Source organism: Lagopus leucura, unplaced genomic scaffold (assembly GCF_019238085.1).
Source record: "Lagopus leucura isolate 7727_CA_CO unplaced genomic scaffold, USGS_WTPT01 Super-Scaffold_100028, whole genome shotgun sequence".
NCBI classification, from domain to species: Eukaryota; Metazoa; Chordata; class Aves; order Galliformes; family Phasianidae; genus Lagopus; species Lagopus leucura.
Window position 1 is genome coordinate 7,786,139 of NW_024962279.1, and position 21,614 is coordinate 7,807,752.

General features: G+C 42.5%; 1 protein-coding gene across 4 annotated transcripts in view; it reads left to right on the forward strand.

The window, feature by feature from the left end:
• IFT122 (intraflagellar transport 122) overlaps positions 1 to 21,614 on the forward strand; it is a 29,404-nt gene that overhangs the window by 1,008 nt on the left and 6,782 nt on the right. For 3 of the 4 annotated variants that reach the window (XM_042880847.1, XM_042880848.1, XM_042880850.1), the window contains exons 4-21: positions 208 to 286; positions 1,068 to 1,144; positions 1,547 to 1,613; positions 2,633 to 2,779; positions 4,141 to 4,216; positions 4,758 to 4,949; positions 5,709 to 5,847; positions 6,484 to 6,686; positions 7,138 to 7,275; positions 7,926 to 8,090; positions 8,527 to 8,724; positions 10,299 to 10,439; positions 12,069 to 12,122; positions 14,147 to 14,308; positions 16,932 to 17,098; positions 17,960 to 18,131; positions 19,245 to 19,347; positions 20,795 to 20,935. In XM_042880847.1, the coding sequence (XP_042736781.1) occupies positions 208 to 286; positions 1,068 to 1,144; positions 1,547 to 1,613; positions 2,633 to 2,779; positions 4,141 to 4,216; positions 4,758 to 4,949; positions 5,709 to 5,847; positions 6,484 to 6,686; positions 7,138 to 7,275; positions 7,926 to 8,090; positions 8,527 to 8,724; positions 10,299 to 10,439; positions 12,069 to 12,122; positions 14,147 to 14,308; positions 16,932 to 17,098; positions 17,960 to 18,131; positions 19,245 to 19,347; positions 20,795 to 20,935 (2,421 nt within the window). Of the gene's footprint in view, positions 1 to 207; positions 287 to 1,067; positions 1,145 to 1,546; positions 1,614 to 2,632; positions 2,780 to 3,080; positions 3,264 to 4,140; positions 4,217 to 4,757; positions 4,950 to 5,708; positions 5,848 to 6,483; positions 6,687 to 7,137; positions 7,276 to 7,925; positions 8,091 to 8,526; positions 8,725 to 10,298; positions 10,440 to 12,068; positions 12,123 to 14,146; positions 14,309 to 16,931; positions 17,099 to 17,959; positions 18,132 to 19,244; positions 19,348 to 20,794; positions 20,936 to 21,614 lie in introns of all 4 variants that reach the window. The other variant, XM_042880851.1, reaches the window with a different exon arrangement.

Consider the following 21,614-nt stretch of genomic DNA (forward strand, 5'->3'; position numbering starts at 1 on the left):
TTTGTATGGTTGAGCTTTTTTTACATGAAAAAAGCCACTGAGGTTTCATGCAGCTGAGGAAGCACAGCACACCAGGACACTTGCAATGTTAGGCTCTTTATAGCTTGAGCCTTGTCAAGTTCAAGAACATCTTGCTCTCTCTTTTGTTGAATACTGGGTGAGTAAGGGATTCTTATGTGTGGGATTTAAACTGTATTTAATTCCCAGGCAAACGTTTTGCATCTGGCTCAGCTGATAAAAGTGTGATCATTTGGACTTCAAAGCTAGAAGGAATTCTGAAATACACGTAAGTGCTGGCTTTCAATCCTGTGCATCTCCAGTGAGAACCTTCGTTATGCACTTCTGCTCTCAGTAAGTGATGTTAGAGCTGGAAGGTTAACTAAGGTTAGAGAAAATGCCAGTGAGTAATACAAGAGGGAAGAGGAGAGCAGTTGAAGTGTCTGAATGAGGCAGGAAAGCAATTAAAGGCATAAATGAGGGTGAAAGGTCTAGATAGATCTGATGTATTTAAAGGGCTGGCAAAGAACTGGGGAAATTCTGTAAGATGAAATGGGATGAAGCAGAATATAACTGATCTTGTGTAACAAATCAAAGCAATGTAACCTGGGTTGCAGTCCAAGCTGAAGGTACGGCTTGGTGCTTTTCCACACAGTGTATTTTCATCTTTCTTTTGGCTTTGTTTCATGTCATGTCTTTGCAGCTACATCTTCAAATTCTGTTTCTGAATGTGTTTGCACAGTTGTTGCTGGTTGGTTGCACAGTGTGCTGGGCAGGAGAACAAGGGCACTTATCTTAGAGTTTGGATCTAACCGTTCATCACCTCTAACAAACCCCATTTATGCACACATTGAACTCATCCTGATGGAACAGCGAATCCTGCCGTTCAGTGACAGTGTTTTTTAGGATTTATTATTGATGTAGTTTACAGTAATTGCAGATTAATTTGATGTAATATAAGCTGATCAAGTTATTTCTGCCATCTGGTGAGCCCTTCAGCTACTTTGCTGAAAGTCAGAAAGAGGCGTTTAAGAATGATTTACTGAAATGTGATTGTAACTTCATTCCAGGCATAATGACTCTATACAGTGCGTTTCGTACAACCCTCTTACTCACCAGTTGGCATCCTGCTCTTCCAGTGATTTTGGTATGTCTTTTTCTCACTTTTCCATTAAGCCTGTGAACTCTGTACAAGTTTCACAGCTAACAACAGATTTGTGCAGCTCTTTTTATCTGGGAGAAACCAGGTATTGCCCAAAGCTACTTATGTGTATCACGAGAAGTCAGTTGATGAGGACTGTGTTGTGAGATGTCCCAGAACAAATGCACCTTCTTACTGTGATTTTTCCAGTGGGAGCCTTTCTCTGTGTTAGATATATCTATTTTTTCCTCTTTGCTGTTTGTGTAGTATGTATTTAAATGTCCTAGCAGTGAGACTTTGTTCCCTCTCAAGTCTGAGCTGAGTTTCCTGGCAAAGCTGGTTTCTAATCTGAACACTGGTGAAGTTTTCTTGTCATTTACTTCAGCTTTTTTTTTCATTTTAATCAAGGCTTGTGGTCGCCTGAGCAGAAATCAGTCTCTAAACATAAAGCTAGCAGTAAGATAACTTGCTGTAGGTAAGTGTTCTTTAAGTTAGTTTCAATATAAACAGTTTAAAATAGTGTGCAGGCTTATGGAAAAAAAGTTTAAACAATATAGCTCAAGTCTGTGGAGACAGAGTACCCAGCAGGAGAGAGGCTCGCCTAAGCTGCTGTTCAGAAGCATTACATTTCATGTGACTCTGCCATTCTCATCATTAAAATATTTGATTAGTATTAAGAATGCTCAGAAAACGAATATTTGTCCAAGATGACTTGTTCTTTCCTGTGTTGTCTTCTCAGAGAGCTATTTTTCTTTCTTTGTCCTTGTTTTAGATTGCAGAGGGCTTTGGTTTCCATTAGGTACTGTTTACAACAGTACATATATAATTATTCAGTACGTACAATGTATATTTAACTCTTCAGAAGGTCTCAGAGAGGTGCTCTGGTCTTGTGCGAGTGTCTGAACTTCTGTCTCCATCTGTTCAGCCAACTTGTGCAGTAGCAATGAAATGAAGGTAGAGGAAAGCTGAGTGTGCTTTGTTCATAGAGCTGCTCATCTTCTGTGTTGCTGGCACTTGCAGAAGGTGTTGTTACTCCTCTGAAGCAAGGGTACATCAATTTGTGTGAAGTCATCCCGTTGGCTGCAGTAGAGACAAGAAGAGAAAGCAGGTCTCTCTTGTCCCCACCGCATGTGGTGTCATTGCTCCGGATGTGGCTTTGAAAAGCCTGGTGTTCTGCCAGCACTCTCATTCCCCAAAATGCATCTGTTAATTAGCACATGATACAAACACCACAAGCAGATGATAGCTTTAATTTTGTTGTTGTTGTTTCCACCTTTTTCTAATTTGTGTATGCAGTAGAAAGTTCTTGCTGCGTTGCACGCTGTTGCCATAAATGCGGATTTAGGTTCATAAACAACTCTGAGCATTGCTGGCTCCGTTCCAGAATGCCTTTAAAAAGCCTGTTTCAATACTGCCCCTATTTGATTATGCTGCACCATTCTGCCTTCCTGCTGCTTGGTTTGAGCCGTTTTCAGTCCTTGTGTGTTTTATCAGCTGGACAAACGATGGCCAGTACCTTGCCTTGGGGATGTCCAACGGAGTCATCAGCATACGGAATAAAAATGGTGATGAGAAAGTGAAAATAGAGCGTGCCGGGGCTGCCTCATCTCCAATATGGTCCATTTGTTGGAATCCATCCAGGTAAATCATCACCCCACCCTTTTCGACGCTGCTGGTCAGTCCTTGGTTTGTTGATAACAGAAAGGCCCGGCCTGCATCCCTGCTGAGCAGGTTCAGGGCCCCTAACAGTGCCTTTTGTTGTGGGACTGGGCTTTGGCAGTGTTCATCACGTGGAAGAGAATGGGAACAAATTCCAGCTGGAGATCATGAAACTTTGATTTTGCTCTTTTTGTTGCTGGATTTCAGCTTGCTTTTGGGGAGAGGAGGGTGGGCTGTCTGCACTCACTGTGCCATATATGTGAATAAACAATTGCTATTGCAGTTGGTGGGAGAGATTTTGGAGTAGAGCAGATGAAGAAGAGGAATCAGATAACGGCCATTTAGAGAAGTCAGATCACAGCCAGTTAGAGGAGATTCCAGAATTGAAACCCAACCCTGACAGTGGGCAGGATAATGAGGAAAAGATAGAAGACAATGAGAAAGAAGAGGCTAAGCATTTCGACTTGTGAGTGAGACTACAATGGATAACATATATACATACATATATATCCATATGTATAGCATAGGAGAGCAATTTACAAAAAGGACCAAGGGCAAAGGGAATTTATGCAGGGTGCAGAATTCAAAAGGTACCAAATTCTGGATTAAGTGTTATTTTTATTGTCTTAATTTATTCCACTAGTAAGTGTTAATTGTGACATTCCTTAGGTTTGTGGTAGCACGTTGCTTTTTCTCACGTGTTGTGTGTTGAGCAGAGGAAAGGTGCTTATTGAGAAGTTTCTCAGTAGGTTTTTTTCAGTTTTCTTTTTGTTCAGTTTATGATTAGGAGCATTGCTTTCATCAGCATGCTCAGAGTACCATCACCCTTCTTCCTAAACGAGAGACTGTGGAGGAGGTGGCCCATGTTTTGCTCCCACGGATCCTGTCAGAGCACTGCAGTTAACCAGTTTGGTACCTCAGCTTGTCCCAGTCCTGCAGGAGCCATTTTGTTTCCTGCCATATGCTCTGGTAGTCACAGTCCAGTCTAGCTTAGCAGTGTTGCTTTGATGTCACAGTGGGTCTCCATTATACTCCATTATAGACCCCTAAGATCAGGATCTGCACCCGCTGTACAGGCGCAGCTTCCCTGGACCCACTGCTTTTGCCCTGAGCACGAAGTGCTGTGTCAAACTTTGCTGTCGTTCCTGAAAAGTTGACAGATTTTTCTTTTGTGTCCTCAAGCTGTTTTCTTCAGTTGAAGTGGCAAGGCAGCTCTGCTGTGCTTCCACTTGGTGGAGGTTCTATGAGTAATTTGAAATATGTGCTGCCGTCTCACTGCTTGATTCTTCTGCCCTAAGAAACATGGATAAATTGCTGTGACCATGTGACTTTTCTGTTGCCAGAGATGAACGCAACGATACTTTAGCTGTGGCAGACTGGGGTCAAAGGCTTTCCTTTTATCAGCTAAGTGGCAAACAGGTATGTTTTTGGACAGTGCATTCAGGAGTGGCAGGGTATTTTCAATTCAGTTCTGTGCCCTGTATTCAAAGTGTTTGTATAGTCATGCTTTATTAGCTACATTAAATGTTTTCTGTTTTTTATGAGTCAGTATCTTACAACCAAATTTTCCTCTGGCTCATTTCCCCCGTGACAACTCAGCTGCTGTCCCCCAGTTCTTGTATTAAAGCCCCTGTAGCTTTGGTCACTTTTGTGTTACAGCTGACTGGTTCCTAGAGCTCTCCTGTATTTCCTTCAGCCAGTTGAGTTGTTTTTTTGTTGTTGTTTGGTGGCTCACACCCTGAGCGGACTTACTTGGAATCGGAGGGATTGATTTAGAGCTGCCTTTTGGAAGCTCAGTGGATGCAGGGTGTTGAAAAGTTGTGTGTGGCTGGAGAGCTGAGAATGTTCTCAGTGCCATCAGGTGCCACCAAGAACCTTGTGTTTATTTTCATCTATTCTCATGGCCTTGGAAAAGTATGGAATTATCCTTCTGTTGACACGTTTATTTTTTCCCTCGTAGATTGGGAAGGACAGGATGCTCAATTTTGACCCTTGCTGTGTCAGCTATTTTACGAAGGGAGAGTACATTTTGCTGGGAGGCTCAGATAAACAAGTTTCCCTCTTCACAAAGGATGGTGTCCGTCTTGGAACCATAGGAGAGCAAAGCAGCTGGGTGTGGACTTGCAAGGCTAAACCAGACTCCAACTATGTGGTGAGTAGGTACATTTTACTGCCACTTTGACAGACAGTTTGCCATAAAAGCTAAGACCATACATTTCAAACTCATTTGCCTAATCTGAGACATCAGAGCCTAAGCAGTATTTAGTGAGCTCTAAAGCTGCCTCTAAAATTAAAACTTAAGGCTGTGAGGTGGTGGTAAATGAGTGTAATGCCTGCTTTCAGATGGTAAGGAATTTGCTGCGTTTGGATTTAAAAAGAAGGGAATTAAAAAAAAAAAGACAACACAGCAAAAAAAAAAAAGACTTGTAGACTGGTGATGTCGAGTTCCACGACAGGAAGAAAGTTTTGAGTTCTGTTCTGTTTGAGCTTCTACAACTGTGGAAAATACCAACAGGGCAACAACTATGACCATAATTGCTGCACTTTGTGCTGACACACAGATGGTAAGAGGTACAGAGCAGATTTCAAAAATTAAAAAAAAAAAGGGGGAAAAAAAACCCCAAACCAAAACAGGGTGTGTGGGGGAGGTGGAAGCACTGGAAGGCACCACAGGAAAACAGACAAAACCGAAGCAATGCCCAGCATATATACGAGCTATGATAGCATCAGTCCTTGTTTTGCACTACAAAGTTGAGGAGCACTTTCGCAGCTGTTTCAATGCATGTAATGTGATTGCTTTCAGTCTATATGGCATGCAGGACATGGAACGTAAGTCATATGAACACTGCGTGTTTTGCCAAGTCTTACCTACAGGCAGCTTTGACTGAGATAATGTCCTCCCTGTGTTCAGGCAGTGGGCTGCCAGGACGGAACAATCTCCTTCTATCAGCTGATTTTCAGCACTGTTCACGGCCTGTACAAAGATCGCTATGCTTACAGAGACAGCATGACTGACGTGATCGTCCAGCACCTCATCACGGAGCAGAAAGGTAACTTCGGACTTTCAGGTCAAACCTGTACTGTCATTCTGCTCTGGGCTTCTCTGTGGGTTGGTTGGTTTGTTTCAAATGAGTGTCCATCAGAATGCTTGGAATACATGCTTCGTGTACCAGGCAGATGGTCGCCACTAAACGGGAAGGTTGGAGATCCTGTTTGCAGGCTGAGAATGCAAACTTGGATTCTGTGGGATCAGCACTGACAAGCTTAGTGAGAGATAGGGGGATTTGAAAGGACGCTGGGAGGGGGAGCGGCTTTTAAGATAAGGTTTTAATCTCTGGAACCAAGATTAACAAAAGAAAAAATGGTGCATCACATCTAGCAACTGTTTTCTTCTTGCAGCCTCCATGGATTGTACTGATTTTTTCTTTCTTTGTATTCAGAGCCTTTTCATGGCAGGGGATCAGGGTGCTGTTCTGGAATGTGCTGTTGCAAAAACAGTGAAGGTTGATAAATTGTGGCACAGGTAGAAGATTAATAGCTGCAGAAAGAAACATATCCTAGCTGCAATCTGCTCTCAAATTTAGAGGCTTCGGAAAGATTCAGTTCCAACTGAGCGCTGTTTCTCTGACTTTTTTTGATCTGTTATTTTCCTGTCAGCCTACACGGTGCTTTATTTTTCTCTCTAGTTAGAATAAAAGGCAGAGAGCTGGTGAAGAAAATCGCCATCTACAAGAACAGATTAGCCATCCAAATGCCAGAGAAGATCCTGATTTATGAGCTGTATTCGGATGATTCCTCAGACATGTATTATCGTGTGAAGGAAAAGATAGTAAAGAAATTTGAATGCAACTTGCTGGTTGTATGCTCCGATCACATTATTTTATGCCAGGTATGTGCCTTGAAATGGGTACATTCGGACTTGAAGGTAGCTTTCCAAATAGCTGGTGCAAAAAGTTGATACCTTGGGGAAAATCTGCAGTGGATTGTACTGCTGGGCAGCACCACGTGCAGTGCTGTTGTACGAAGTAATAGCTGCTGTATGCCACAGCTGGCCCTGTGCTACTGAAAGCCTCTGGAGCGCTGAAGCACCAAGGGAGATGTTTGGGTGGGTGAGCCGTTAGGAAAGATGGTTTGTTGGTTTTTTGGTTTTGCTTTTTGTTTGTTTGTTTTGTCGTAGGACTGAAGAGCCTTAAAGAATTCATCCTGTTAACCTGACTGACATTCTGACACTCACGTGTATTACAGGCACACACGCTAATATAGATATAAATATAAAACACTGGAGGCACAAAGGTTTTTTCTTTCCATCCATACAGTATTTTGTATGTTGTTGTATTTAGGAGAAAAGGTTGCAGTGCCTCTCATTTAGTGGTGTTAAAGAACGAGAGTGGCTGATGGAGTCTCTTATCCGTTACATCAAAGTAATTGGAGGACCCCCGGGCAGAGAAGGCCTCTTGGTTGGTCTAAAGAACGGGCAGGTAATGCAAAATGCCTGGCACGTGTCTTTCTGCTGCAAATAAACACTGTTTCGTTCTCTGGGGGGACCTTGGGAGCAGCATATTCCTTCATAACCTAAAATTTTATTGGACAGAATCTCATTTTGTGTTTAAAAATGAACCACTTCTGTATTTCTCATTCTCTGGTTACAAAATTCATACAAACCTGCTGGATTTTGAAGACCATACATTGCTGACAAAAATGGAAGTCTTAGTGATGGAAGGTTTGTCTTTGGGAGGGGTGGCTGTGTGTGTGTGTACACTGAAAACAGCACAGTGGAGCCCATAAGTATTGATTCCATGAATGGAACTGGAAAGGAATTTGAGGTCCTTCACGTATCAGATATTCATCCTTGTAGTTGTATATCAACATAATTGTTTGAGAGGAGCATTACAAAATTCAAGATACGTACTGTATGTTGTGTTTGTGTGGGCTTGTCAGCTGGACTATGCTGTGGAAACAAGTCTTGATTTTCAAGGTACCTCAGAGCATTTTTCTAATTTTAATGCACCATTTCTGTGAAAAAAGATCAACCAGTGCATGCTTTATGCAGCCTTAGCATTTATGCACACTGCAATTTCTAGCTGGAGGAATGAAAACTTGGACTGACTTTGGTTTCGAATCTACCTAGATTCTGAAGATATTTGTTGATAATGTCTTTGCCATCGTCCTGCTGAAGCAATCCACAGCTGTGCGCTGTCTGGATATGAGCGCATCCCGCAACAAGCTGGCAGTGGTTGATGAGAACGACACCTGCCTGGTGTATGATATTCATACCAAAGAGCTGTTGTTCCAGGTGAGATTGAGTTTCTCTCTGTCTCTGGTCCAGGGACAGACGCACAATGGCACGGGCAGGAGGAGATCAGGAGTGCAGATCTCACTGAAATGCTGACACAGAAATTCATCAGACTTATTTAAAGCACCAGCCCCGTTTTGTAGGGTTGATCTGTTTTTCCATCAAAACTACTTCTAGGCAACAGCTGAATAAAGGGCGCCTGAACCTGTGACCACTTTGGGTTAACTTAGAGCTCTGTCCTGCTTCTCTTTGCAGTATTAATGTTATTGAGCATTTCACCTTTAGCACAGAGATTAACATCAAGCCTGAACTCCCTTCTTTCCATCATGTATTCCCTGGCTACAGTAGGTCAGATGTTCAAACTGAAGGATGCACGTTTCTTAGGAAAGAGTATGTGGCTGTATCTGTGGTAATCATCCATTATTTTGCTCATTAGGAACCCAATGCTAATAGCGTGGCTTGGAATACTCAGTGTGAGGATATGCTTTGCTTTTCTGGAGGGGGTTACCTCAATATCAAAGCTGGTAATTTCCCTGTCCATCAGCAAAAACTTCAAGGCTTTGTTGTGGGATACAACGGCTCCAAGATCTTCTGTCTTCACGTTTTTTCTATGTCAGCTGTTGAAGTTCCGCAGGTAATCCTTTAATCTCATAAAGTGTTGCTTTACATTTCTTAAACATGAATGCTTAAGATGTGAAGAAGCTCTGAAATTTTCCAGTATTCTGCTACCAAAACAGTCACAATTCTTAACCTTCTTTGTCACTACTTAAGACATAACGCACAATCTATTTCATTTTGTTTGGCGTTAATGAATCTCACTTCCTTTTTGCTGTTGTTTCTACTTTTTCTAATTGCAAATGCACTTCTGTTCATCTTAGCTTTTGCATTTACACCTCTTCCTGTATTTGTACTGCAGGCTCTATGTGTACCATTCTTCAGGATCTCATTTCATGTTCCTATGTGTATACCAAGCCCTGCTCTGTCTAGGTGTGTTTAGGCAATACTTAAGCTGTGCCTCTTAGTTTGACTGTGCCGTGCATGTGCAGTTTTTATATCCGAAATTCAGAGATAGAAAATGCCATCTACAGAATGCTGTGCTGCAGGAAACAACGGGACAGTATAAAGCAGTCCAAGAGACAAACAAACAAGAAAAAGAAAAAAAAACAACGAACCAGCTTCTGATTTATTTCTGCACAAAAACGTGACAGGATTTGAAATTCAGAATTGATGAAGGCAAAGGACTGTGTGCTTTTGTTGAATTAATGGATGGTACCTCTGTTAGACCCACATCTGCTCCTCAGAGCTGTGCTGATCCCTTCATTGTGATCTGCACTGTCCGGCATGGTTGGTAGCTGCCGGATCTCCCAGTGTGCTGTTGTATTCTGTGTTCAGCATGCTGCAGGGCACTAACAGGCCTCAACATTGTTGTGCAGTGTTTCAGAGGCAGGTTGTTCAAAACTATACTTTTGGTGGGAGAGAGTACCGAAGATACACAACTTTCAGATAAGTTGATAAAGGTAGCAGAGGTCAGTATGGGTGCTTCTTGTGGCTGCAATCGCAGAGTTAAGCAAGCAGCAGTGCTCTCTGCTCATGGAAAGGGTTTGAAGTGTAGCTGCCGATCCTGAATCCTGTTCTGTCTGTGTCAGCCTGCAGCCATCAGTTTCCCTCCTGAACTCCTTGTTTGAGCAGGTCAGTAAGTGGGCAGTGTCTCTGGGCTTCAGGGTCGCTCCTGTTAGAACACCTTTGTCACGAGTTTGCCACTTGCTCACGGCACCTCTGCTGTTGTGTTGGAGTGTTTCCAGGGATGCTTCATCCTGGACTGCTGCAGCCTTTGAGGACAAACTACCCCACCTTTATGCTGACTTCATAGATTGATTATGTTGTTTTTTTTTAAAAAACAACTCGTCCTACATTGTATCTAGCATGCTCAGCACTATGAGGAATCAGAAGCATTCATTAACTGCTTTCTAAAATGCTAGGAGCTGGAGATTGCAAGATGGGTGAGTTTAGAATATAATTAACCAAACTGGTCTGAAGATGCAATGGTAATTGCCCCAGAATGTGGTTGTGTGTGTTGTACAAAAACATGTTTGTTCTCTGGGCAGTTTGTACCAATTGCAATTGGAATGTAATTTTTTCTCGCTGTATCCAGAGAATTGCACTAAGTATTATGCTTTCTAACACACATTTTCTGATGGAAATCCTCAGTCTGCACCCATGTATCAATATCTGGAACGGAAAATGTTTAAGGAAGCGTATCAGATCGCGTGTTTGGGAGTAACTGATGCTGACTGGAGAGAACTGGCCATGGAAGCCCTGGAAGGGCTGGAGTTTGAAACGGCTAAAAAGGTAAAGCAGGTAGTAATTGCTGGGGTAGTAATTGCTGGTAGTGATTGCTGGTAGTGAGCGGTGTCTCTGAGTTGCTCTCTTAGGTGCGTATGAAACTCTCGCTCAGCGATGCACACAACGAGGTCTTGAGATGCCATTTTAAAAAAGGAATCCGATTTCTGTTTCTGGGTAAATGCTGTGTTCTAAATCAGAGCGTTTAATATGAGGAGGAGGTTTCTTTCATCTGCTGAAAAACGAGTTGGGAATTTGAGGAAGCGGGGTTTTGAGCGGTGCTGCTCACCACCAGGTGGCAGCTAAGAATTTCTGAGCTGAATTTCCCCCTCCCCTTCCCTGGTGCTACAAGTCTGCCCTCTTTGTTTTTCCCCCCAACGAAGTGTTGAAGATAACCTTAGCTTCAGTGTGTAGATCTCGTACTGACTGTTACCTGTGCGTTAGCTTTCTTTGAAGACAGCAGTGATGACGCGTTGTCTTTTTCATCACCTTCTACCTGGAGCCCCTTGTTTTTAAGGGCAGACTATAGGTGTGCATATACTGAAGAACACGTTTTTCTCTGGTTTAAAATACTTCCCCATTTTCTTTCAGCATCTTTTCTCAAATAAGAGGGGGCAAACTGAGTTCAATGTCATAAATATTGTATGAAAGACAAAACATTCTAAAAATAGGCAGGGAATGGCCTGTAATGATAGGCATCTTTTAATAACATCAATTTTTTTAGGATGTGACATGCCTTATTTTTCTTTTTTCCAAAGTGGAGGCAAGGAAACTGGCAATAATTTCAGTTTCATAGATCATTTTATGCAAATAGATGTTCTTAAAAAGAAGTTTTTAGTGCCTCCTTGGAATTTTAAAGCAGTGCCCTCTTAGAATTAGAGCGGATTAATATGAACAAAAGCAGCTTCTTGACATTAAAGGCTCTCACAGTTTCTAGTCCGATCTGGTGTAAGCAGAATATTCTATGCCCTCTTAAGCACAAATTTGGTTAGGAGTCTAAACCACGTGGTTTGAGGAGTTCAATTTCCATTTTTTGATGCCTGACAGGAATAAGTGCTAAGCTGCTGTAACTCGCACGTGACTTTGCCGTTGGGACTTTGGCTGCACATTCATCTCCATTTGCAAAAGACATTACACTGTCTCACTGTATCGCCTTTTGATTTGCTTTCTTCTCCATGGGCTGCTTCTAGACTGAATTTTCAGAATGGTATAAAAACTAGAATCACACACAGTCTGCTTCAGCAGTCCGCTCAGTTCTGTGCTACGCCTTGTAGCAGTCTCTGTAGATTTGTGCACGTCGTGCCTGACATTGATTAGGAAAGCTGTAAAATGGCCAGAATAGCACTGTTAGTACTGTTAGAGGCATTTTGCTTTTCTTGAAGGTCCGACATGTGTACGTGGTGGTGCCCAGCACTGCTGTTTGGTTTTGGTGATCAGCTGCTTGGGTCGGACCCTTGTCTTTATTGTAACGCCTGAGGGGCCCCAGTTGCAGTGAGAGCCCATCAGGTTAGGGACTGCACCAACACAAAAACCAGCAGATTTCTGTCTGTTCTGCTTGTGTGAAAACAGCTTCGTGTATGTGTTGATTTCCTGGCTTTCCAATTTAGTTAATTCCTTTTCTTCTTTTTCTTTTCATAGGCGTTTACCAGAATACGAGACCTCAGATATTTAGAGTTGATCAGCAGCATTGAGGTAAGAGAATATTAGGGGTAGTGTGAGAAGATGCATTGTGCTGAAAGAAGTACTCTCTGTTCTGCAGAGACGTCTGTTCTGTTAGTGCTGCTGACTGCTGGCTGTGTTTGGATGAGGAGTCCCAGTGAGCAGGAGCCTGAGCTCTGGTCGCATAGCTGCAGCTTACTGCAGGACGTGCAGATGTGGGGCACTGGGTGGTGGGAGAACTTAAAAACTTTCAAGAAAACTAGAAAATCATTCAATATTCAATTAATAATTGGTAGAATGCTACTATGCTAATGGAGTTTAGTATGGAGTACTTCATAAACATGAGTTAATTAAGCTCTTCCTTACCCCCTGGAGGTAGGTAATTACTATTATCTCCTCCTTGCAGAGCCAGAAACAGGCCCAGAGAAATAAAATGACAAGCTCAAGGTCTCATGACAAGTCTGTGACAACTGGGAATAGAATTTGGGATCCCTTACTTCTGTGCCCTGCTCCAATCAGGACTTCTCACTCTCTTCACACTTCTTGATAGAATTCCACTAGACAATAGCGATCTGTCATGAGCGCATTGAAGGACGTGCCATCACTTCTTGTCCTTTTGCAAAGACCACTTGATGATGGCTCAAGATCTACGTCGGGATGGTAGAAAGAGAATTCCTCTTTCTGTTGGTAATTAGATTTACACCTTCTCTGAAGAATCCATTCCTCACCTTCCATTTTTGCAGAGCTGTCCTGGTTCTGTCAGAATGCCAGCCCCCTGCTGACTGCAGTGAACTTCTCTTGGGGTCAAACATGGGGCAAAGTTCTGTGTTAGGGATGCCCCTGGCTCCCTTTTTTTTTTCCTTCCTGTTAGTAGAGTTCCTCTTCTACACATGCTTCTCCAGATCTGCATCAGATGAGAATGTGGTGGAACTATCATGTTATCGTCTGTTTAATTAAGGTTCTTGTAGACTTGAAAATACGCCTTCTGAAGAGAGAGTTCTCCATCACTGCCTACTCTTGCTTGTCAGATATTGGATTCCCTTTAGAGCTTCTAAGGGTGTAACTAAGTGGCAGTTCTAGTTTTCTCTCTGTGATGACATATTTCTTTCTAAGGGATGACAGTAGGAAACCTCGCTGCCAGGCCTCCATACCTGACAAAATTCTGTGAACTCATTCAAAAATGGAGTAGCGATTGCTCTGAAAATTATTTTAACAAAGTTTTTGAAGGGAACCTTTCAACAGCAGCCCAGTCGTTAGGTGTGACCAGAAGCTGCGACGGCTGAGTCTCTTGGCAGCAGAGAACTGAGTTTGCATAGATGTGGAATGCTTTTGCCTCTTAAGTGCAGTTTCCTTCAAATTTAGTTCATAGCTATTTATTTTCATATAGAATGGTCTGCTAAGGATAATACCTTCTTACAAAGGAGAACAGTAATGCATTTCTACAACAGAGGGTAGAGCAAACACACGTGTGTGTGGCATTGCCCCGGTCCGATCCACGCCAAGGGTTTCGGTGTGCAGTGCTGTGTGCAGTGCTGTGCTGACTGCGCCTCCAGCCACGAGCTGCTGCGGGTGGAGATGTGGTGCTGGCACTAATTCTGATTCAGAGGCACATTAATGTACTCTGTGAATGTTTGTTGCTAGCAATTGTTTTCATGTTTGTTTTGCTCCCCACCTGCACATACTGTTAATTCAGCCGAATTGTGTGCTATTGAGTCTCTGTAAGAGAAAATAAGGAACCTATCAGGAGCCTTTTTTTTTTTAATATCGCAGTATAATGATAGTGTGTGTTCATTTTTTATATGAAATCGAGAGCAATGATTTTTCATCAGTTTGGTTTGTATTGTGACACTTGATTTTGCTCTTCCTAATTTTAATTAGAAGATTTAATCCTTTGACTATAAATTCACTAGAAATGTGGGAGAAGCATCATTACCATATCCTGCTGCAGGTTTTAGTAACAGCTCAACTCGGAGCTTGGGATTCAGCTCTGATGGCCATTTCTCACTGCTCATCTGGAATGTGTTCTCCCCTCTTTTCTTTAATCTTTTTCTCCCCAGGAGCGGAAGAAGCATGGGGAGAACCTCACTGAGTTGTTCCTGGCAGATGTTTATGCCTACCAAGGAAAGTTCCATGAGGCAGCAAAACTGTACAAAAAGAGTGGGCATGAAAGCCTAGCTCTGGACATGTACTCGGACTTGCGCATGTTTGACTACGCCAAGGTAACAGTTTGCAACTGAACATTATATGCAGAAATACTGCTGTACCTGCAAGTGTCTTGAAAGCGTGATCCTATAAAAAGACAGGATGAAAAGCTGGTTTGGAATTCCAGCTTAATTGTCTGAAGTTCATTTGGCTCATCTGTGGGCAAAACACAGACCTTTCATGCCATGTGCATTGGTAACAGTTTTCTTCAGAGTCCATTGCTGAGGCTGTGTTTTGTGTAACTCGTGGCTTTTCAGTGAGTTTTCCTAAGCTAATTTTTCTGTTTCCATGACAGTTTCTTTCCCATCATCTTACAGAAGAGTCCCTTTTTTGTCTCCTGAAGTGGAAGTGAATTCACCATGTGTTTAATTCACTTCTGTATTATAACAAAAGTATTTTCCTTTCATAATTTGAATTTAAACAAGTGTTTGAGTTCTATATTAATGTATTTGTCACGGTACCTAACATATTAACCCGGTATATTAGAGAACTTGCTTCTGAAGATTCAGTCTGTCTTTGCATTTTTCTGCTCTCACAAAGAAATAAATTGAATACTGTTGTTACATGCAGTGCTTTTATACGGTGATAAGAAAGTGTCATTTAGCTTTCAGGTCTTCCACGGCATTTTCTGGTGAGGAGCCCTGGGGCTGCAAAGCGCTCAGTGCTGTTTGTCACTTGTCAGAGCCTCACTCTGCCCAGTGCAGACAAGGACTTTACCATGACATGAGTATAAACTGTTCTAGCATAGATCCCATGAGCAGTGCTGCAGAGATCTTTTTTTTCCAAGAGTTTCCTGTGTAAATTTTGCTAATATAAGACTGACTTTCACTATTTTTGGCTAAGGAGTCCTTGTCAGCTTCAGTGTTTTGGCTCCTCTTAAACATAAAGTAATTCAGGGATGAAATTTTTCCCACATATCTTCATAAGAATCTTTTAATTCTTGGCAGTGGTTGTGTCTATCTTCAGTAGACAGCAAAAGATCTTGTACCTCCTGTCCTTGAGAGTAACTGTGCAGAGGAAATTGAAGATGTTGATTACCATGCGAGGGAAGCTGCTTGTGCAGGGATGCAAGGGGAACATGGAAGAACATGGGAACCTCCCATGCTTGCCAGGAATTTTTTGCAAGGAAAGATAGATGTGTGTGGAGTGGAGGGAAGTGGGGTCAATGCTGCCAAAATTAAGCAAAGGAACCCCTTCAGAGTCTGATTTGTTGTGCCTGAGGTTGGCCTTGATCAGTTCCACCTAGAGAGCCCAGAAGGCAGAGGTCAGGCTTTTGGTGCATAGGTTGGTCACAGGCTCATTATCACAACACCAGAAACTCACAGGGAACCTCTTTATACTCCATGAAGATGAACTTTTGACGTCAAACCTAGTTTTAGGACATAAGCTGGAAATCAGGCTTTGTCACAAATTGTTTGGCTTGATTCTTTGGCTTCAGCTTTTGTATTCAAAGATGATCCCTCTGCCTGTGTAGTTATTCACCTGAATCACAGCCGTGCTGCAGGAGCTGCTGCTAGAAATGAATCCTGCGTGGAGGTCATTTGAGAACTGACATTTGGTTGTAGTTCTGTGCCTGGTGACTGGCAGCGTCTGGGAAAGTGGAGAATAATGCTAGTGGAACTGTGCTGTCAGTGTGGTTTCTGAGATATTTTTAATTTATTTTCTTAAATCTCAATCAGAATCTAATAGAAACATTGAGGATAAGATATTTTTCTTCTCACCTTTCCATTCTGCCGCTGTTCTAATTTTTCAGTTGGTAAAAAAGCTGTTTTAAAGGATGGTAGCCTGTTTCTTAACAGCCAAATCTGCCCTTAGTTGAGCTTCCAATTTTGAAGTGCGTTTTTTTTTTCCTGCTGTGTGACACGTGGGGAGAAGCTGAACTATTAACAGTACTTCCAAAATGGCCATCTTCACAGCATCCAGAGCCACGGTCTGCATCACTGTGCAGAATTCCAAGCTCAGTCACTCTTCTGAGCATCTGTCATTTCTCCTTACAAAGTGACCTGTTTGACATACTGTAATATAGTTATCAAGGGTACTTGAAGAGAATGGGATTTTGTCCTTTATTGATTTGTAACTGGATGGCTGTGCTGATGCTTATGTGATTAGGTAGACTAATAGGTGTACTATTCTTACCTAAGCACAGAGTTGGGTCATCTTTGAGAACAAAACAAACAGCACCTTCTTGACATGCAGAAGACACCTGGCATTGTTACATTACCAGTTTTCAGAGCAGCACTGTTTTGTTTTAGAGAGGTGTGTACCTGGGTGGCTTGCAGAAGTCGTGGCTGTACCCACTTACACAGGAGCACCAGACAGATGCCTCCCTGCCTGAGTTACTGGAAAGCTGCTGATTATCTCAGAGCCATCTGTGCCATCCATCTCCTGGCCTTTCCAGAACCTCCCACTTTTATTTTAAATAAGTATGTAGATGGGAATGTACCACTGTTACCTACCCAGCACTGGCCCGATGATCAGCTGCCGAAGGCGGCACTGGTTTCTGTTGCACGTGTGCACCATGTCTTTCCTTAGGAAGCATAATGATACTCATCAGAAAAACCCTTATGTGTTTTAGAATGAAATGTAAAGATGTCCGTGACCAGAGAGTAATGCAAACATTTTTGTATTGTGCTGTTTCAGGATTTTCTCCGATCCGGAGACCCCAAAGACACAAAGATGCTTATAAAAAAACAAGCAGATTGGGCCAAGAACATTAATGAGCCAAAAGCAGCTGTGGAGATGTACCTTTCTGCAGGCGAGCACATGAAGGCCATAGAAATCAGTGGGGACCACGGCTGGGTCGATATGTGGGTTACAGCTTCATCTCAATATACTAGAATCTCGCAATTCAGTGTAATTGAATTCTGCGTAACTTTTCCAGTAGACAAAACCTGTTTGATGTGCACCTTTGTTTATATCAAGTAGAGCATAAGCTCTATTTGAAGCACACCTACAATTTAAAATGGTTTTGAAATTGCATATGTTTAGGGTGTGGAGACATTACAACAGTGAAATATGAATGGGTTAATCTCTATTATGAGACTGTCTTCTGAAATATGCATGCCTTAAGGTTTTCACAGCAATCATCACAGCAGTGCTTGTGTGTGGTAGCCCATTTCTGTTGTTTTAAACTGCAAGAGATAACAAATTAGCGGGTAGGGAAGACAACTGGAGTGCAGGATTGCAGGAAGTAAATTCTTAGGCTACACAGGTCCTAGTCAAATTCTCCTTGATTTACAGCAGTTCCTGCTTTGGGTCTTCTGCTGAGTCGAAATAAGAGCTTGGGCAGGTGACTCAGCATTCCCTTGCCTCGTTTTTCCTGGGTGGCAAGTGGAGTAATGTTTATGATGGCTCTTTTTTTTAGGTCAGGCTTAGGGAAGCGTGTCCTGTGCGACTTAGTCATGTGGGATCCGCTGCTTCCGCTGGAGATGGTTTGCTGCAGTGTGGAATTGCACCCATGAGTAGGGATTGCAGAAACAGCTCTCGAGTTTGTTAAAGAAAAAACTAATGTTGAATGTTTGCTGACCACTGTTTCAACAGCGTGTTGCTGGTACTTCTGCTATGGTATTAAAAAATCCCTGATTGAAAGTGAGGTCATTACAATGTTAAGCAAAAGGTAAAGTGGTAGGGCTGAACCTGAAACACACGGCTTTTTTTGCTGCATCTAGGTTAATAGAAATTGCTCGGAAACTGGATAAAGCTGAGCGTGAGCCTCTGACAAAATGTGCCTTCTATTTTAAGAAGCTCAATAACCCTGGCTATGCAGCAGAAACCTACATGAAGGTTGGTGACCTGAAAGCGTTGGTCTCTCTCCACGTGGAGACGCACCGCTGGGAAGAGGTAAGCATGCCTTCTGTTCCTGTGCTTAAAGCTGCTGCTGTTGGCCCTGGCTGCAAGAGGGGCAAAGGGCACTGCTTTGTCCACTGCAGTGAAGGGTTGACGAGGAGGAGGCAGCTTCTGCAGACTGTGCTTCAGAGTGCAGAGTTAATTTTGTAGTATTGTTTCCTTGTTCTCTGAGCGTTTAATGGGTGGCTTTGTTTTGTTTGTTTGTTTTGCTCGGTGGGTTTTCTTTCTTTTCTCAAGTGTTGCGGCTGTGTTCCCTGGCCTTGCTTCCCAGCACTCTGTTTGGCCTCCCTGTGGGTAGCTGCCCATTTCCTATGCAAATCCACAGAATGCTTCTCACCTGTGAGAAGGAAGGAATAGTAATTGTATTGAGGGAAGTTCTGCATTGGAGTATTGTTCCGAGTTGTGTGTGAGAGAGTGAGCATCTCACAGGTGTAATCTAGACCTGGTGAATATCTGCTCTGTTGCTGGGACACCACTTCATGAACTGGATTTACTGTCGGGTGAAGTTGTGCAGACTCCTCTGGGATTTCCTTGGAAACGTAAGCCTGTCACTACGCATACCTCAAAGTTGGGGTCGCTGTTAATTCTGCTGTTATTTCTTCAAATTGAGGTTTGATAGGTATGGCTTCTTAAGGAAGGATTTTCACAGTGCTTCTAGAACTGACAACCCGCTTGCCCCCTAGATTGTATGGGTGCTTTGGAAAACTGTAGGCTTGGTCCTTTATTGAGCCGTTAGGGAGTGCAGGAAGCAAATCTAAACTGCATTTATAGAGTTGCTCCAATCTCCTCAGAATATATATTCAGTACAAATGGAAATATTTTTGTCTTCTGCTGTGAGCTCTGCCACATTCCCTCAGTATGCACACAAGTTTCAGTAGTCTGTAACCCACACTGTTACCACGCATAGCTTTCCTTTTGCCGTTGGTTGTTTTTTGTTTTAAAATACATTAGTTTCATACTGGAGAAAAGGTGGATTACAGTCTTTATTCTGTGTATTTTTATAGTGAATTTACTTAGAGCTGAAGGATTGGTTGTATGAAATATTTTAAGCCCTTTAATTGTTTAAACCATGCAGTATTCTAAAATTGACTTTGTTATGTGCTTCAGGCATTTGCTTTGAGTGAAAAGCATCCTGAATTCAAAGATGAGGTCTATGTCCCTTATGCTCAGTGGCTAGCAGAGAATGATAGATTTGAAGAAGCCCAAAAAGGTAAGACTTCCTAATGGAGTACTCAAAATGTCCTCTGTACTTTTCCTATGCAGAATATGCTGTCTTTGCCCTGGTTGAATTTTTTATCTGTGGTTTCAAAAACAAGTGCAGTCAATACCTTCACACCTGTCTTAAAAATAAAGTAGCTGGAGGTCTCCTTTTTTAACTGCAAAGTGTGACGGACCTATTAGAAATGATGGCATGCAAATACAGGTTTTCAATGTCATTACATAATTGAGCATGGCTTTGGCTTAAAAATGGAACTGTGTTTTGTTAATGCTTTTATCCCAGCACCTCACAAACTGGAGTGGAAGTAACAAATTTTCCTTATATCTAGGTAACACTCACTTTGTACAAGTAACATTTTCAGTTTTCATGGATGTTGTTAGGCTTATAAAATTACTTAAAGAGAACTGTCAAGCTTCTACCATGTGGACAGGCTTTAGAATTTTACTTGTAAGCTGTGACAGGGATAAGGAGAGGTTGAAGCAAGCTCCATATGGAGCCGGCGTGTTTTCACTAGTTGCTTTACTCAGGTGCAGCTCCTTGTGACTTTTGCATCTGCTGTTTCCAGAGCCAGCTAGGCTCTAAGGGTGTAACTGCATTTGCTTACAGGGCCAAGCTAGCGAGATGCCAGCCGTGAGCTGCCTGCATGCAGGGCTGGGCTGCGTGTCTCTGAGCCTTTGGCAGCTGAGCGCTTCGCACACACATCGGTGGCTGCTCGTGTGTTGCTCCCAGTGTGTCGCACACAGCGCCGTGCTGTCGTGTCCTGGCTGACACAAGTCCCACGAGGTTGAGCGAGCAGGAGATCTCTGCGTGGGGATGTGAGAAGGGGTTTTGTCGGAACTGGCTTAAGTCAAGAGGCGGTTGTGTTATCTTTATTTTGTTCCTTTATTGCCCTGTATGAAGGCAGTGTTTGCCAAATGTGTATATACCAAGTGAGAAGTCTGAATCTAACTTTATACCGGCTTCTGAGGTTCGCTGAGAGAAGCTGTTAATGAGTGCTAGGAGGGTATAATAAATAGTATGATCTTCTAAAACATTCGGCGTTACTGACTAGAACTAATTTTAACTTTGTGTAGTTTTAAATGCGGCTGTGATCTGCAGTGTTTAGAGATTGCAATTGCTTGTATACAGATCTAATGATTGTTGTGCTTTTACTCTTTTCTATATTAAAAAAGAACAACAAAAACACCTGAGGTGTACAAAATACAGCAGCTCAGGAGCCCCCAGGACAGTGCAAAAGCACAGAACACCTATGGCTGCATCTCATGTTCCATTAGCGTTGCTGCTTTCAAGTAGAAAAATACCAGTGTATAATCCCCCTCATCCTGCCCTGAATAGATGATTTGATATTGGCTGAATAGACCGCTCTTAATTTAAAAACATTAATTTCAGCTAATTGATATAATCACACTGTAAAATCCTCTTTGTTTTGTCTTTGTAGCATTCCACAAGGCTGGCAGGCAGAGAGAAGCTGTGAGAGTGCTGGAGCAGCTAACGCACAATGCTGTGGTTGAAAGCCGATTTAACGACGCAGCCTATTATTATTGGATGCTTTCCATGCAGTGTTTAGATATAGCCCAAGGTAAGTAACTGAAAGGCTTTTATTTCTACCTTCTTGTGCATGTAGACAGACAATTGCTGAATTGTGATAGCATTGCTGCAGCTCCTTCACTGTTTTTTTTCTTTTATGCTGTGCATAGTTTTGGCTTGTGCTATTTTCGTAGTCTCCTGGTTTTCCCATGCACTTATGTAAAACAGATGAGCAAAACAACAACATCGGCATGTGTAGGCCTTGTTTTGAAATCTGGCTGGAATCAAAATAGTGCCTCCTGGGAGCCTGTGCCCTCGTGTAGCTTCCCTCAACACACTGCAGCCAGAGAAGTGATTGGAGAGTCCAAGTACTGGTAACTGAAAGGTGGTTCTGGAGCATTAGATCTGCCCACTACTTGACTGTAGGTAGGGGAGATGCTTTACAGATTGTTTCTGCCAACAAATACAAATCTGGTTGTTCATGAGCGATCATCTTGTCTTCTGAGTGTATTTCTCTGGGAGAGAGGCAGAGTTGTGCTTAGAAGAACCATCTTGGTAATGAATACAAGGTTGGTAGTACTGCGTTTTGCTCAGTGCCTTTTTATTAGTTCATCCGAGAGTGCTGATATGTTGCCTCTCAGGTATTGTGTGGAGATGCAAATTGTTCCAATTTTTTAGTAGTGTATTTAATATCTGTGAAACATTTCAAAACTCATTTTATTTGTAAATTC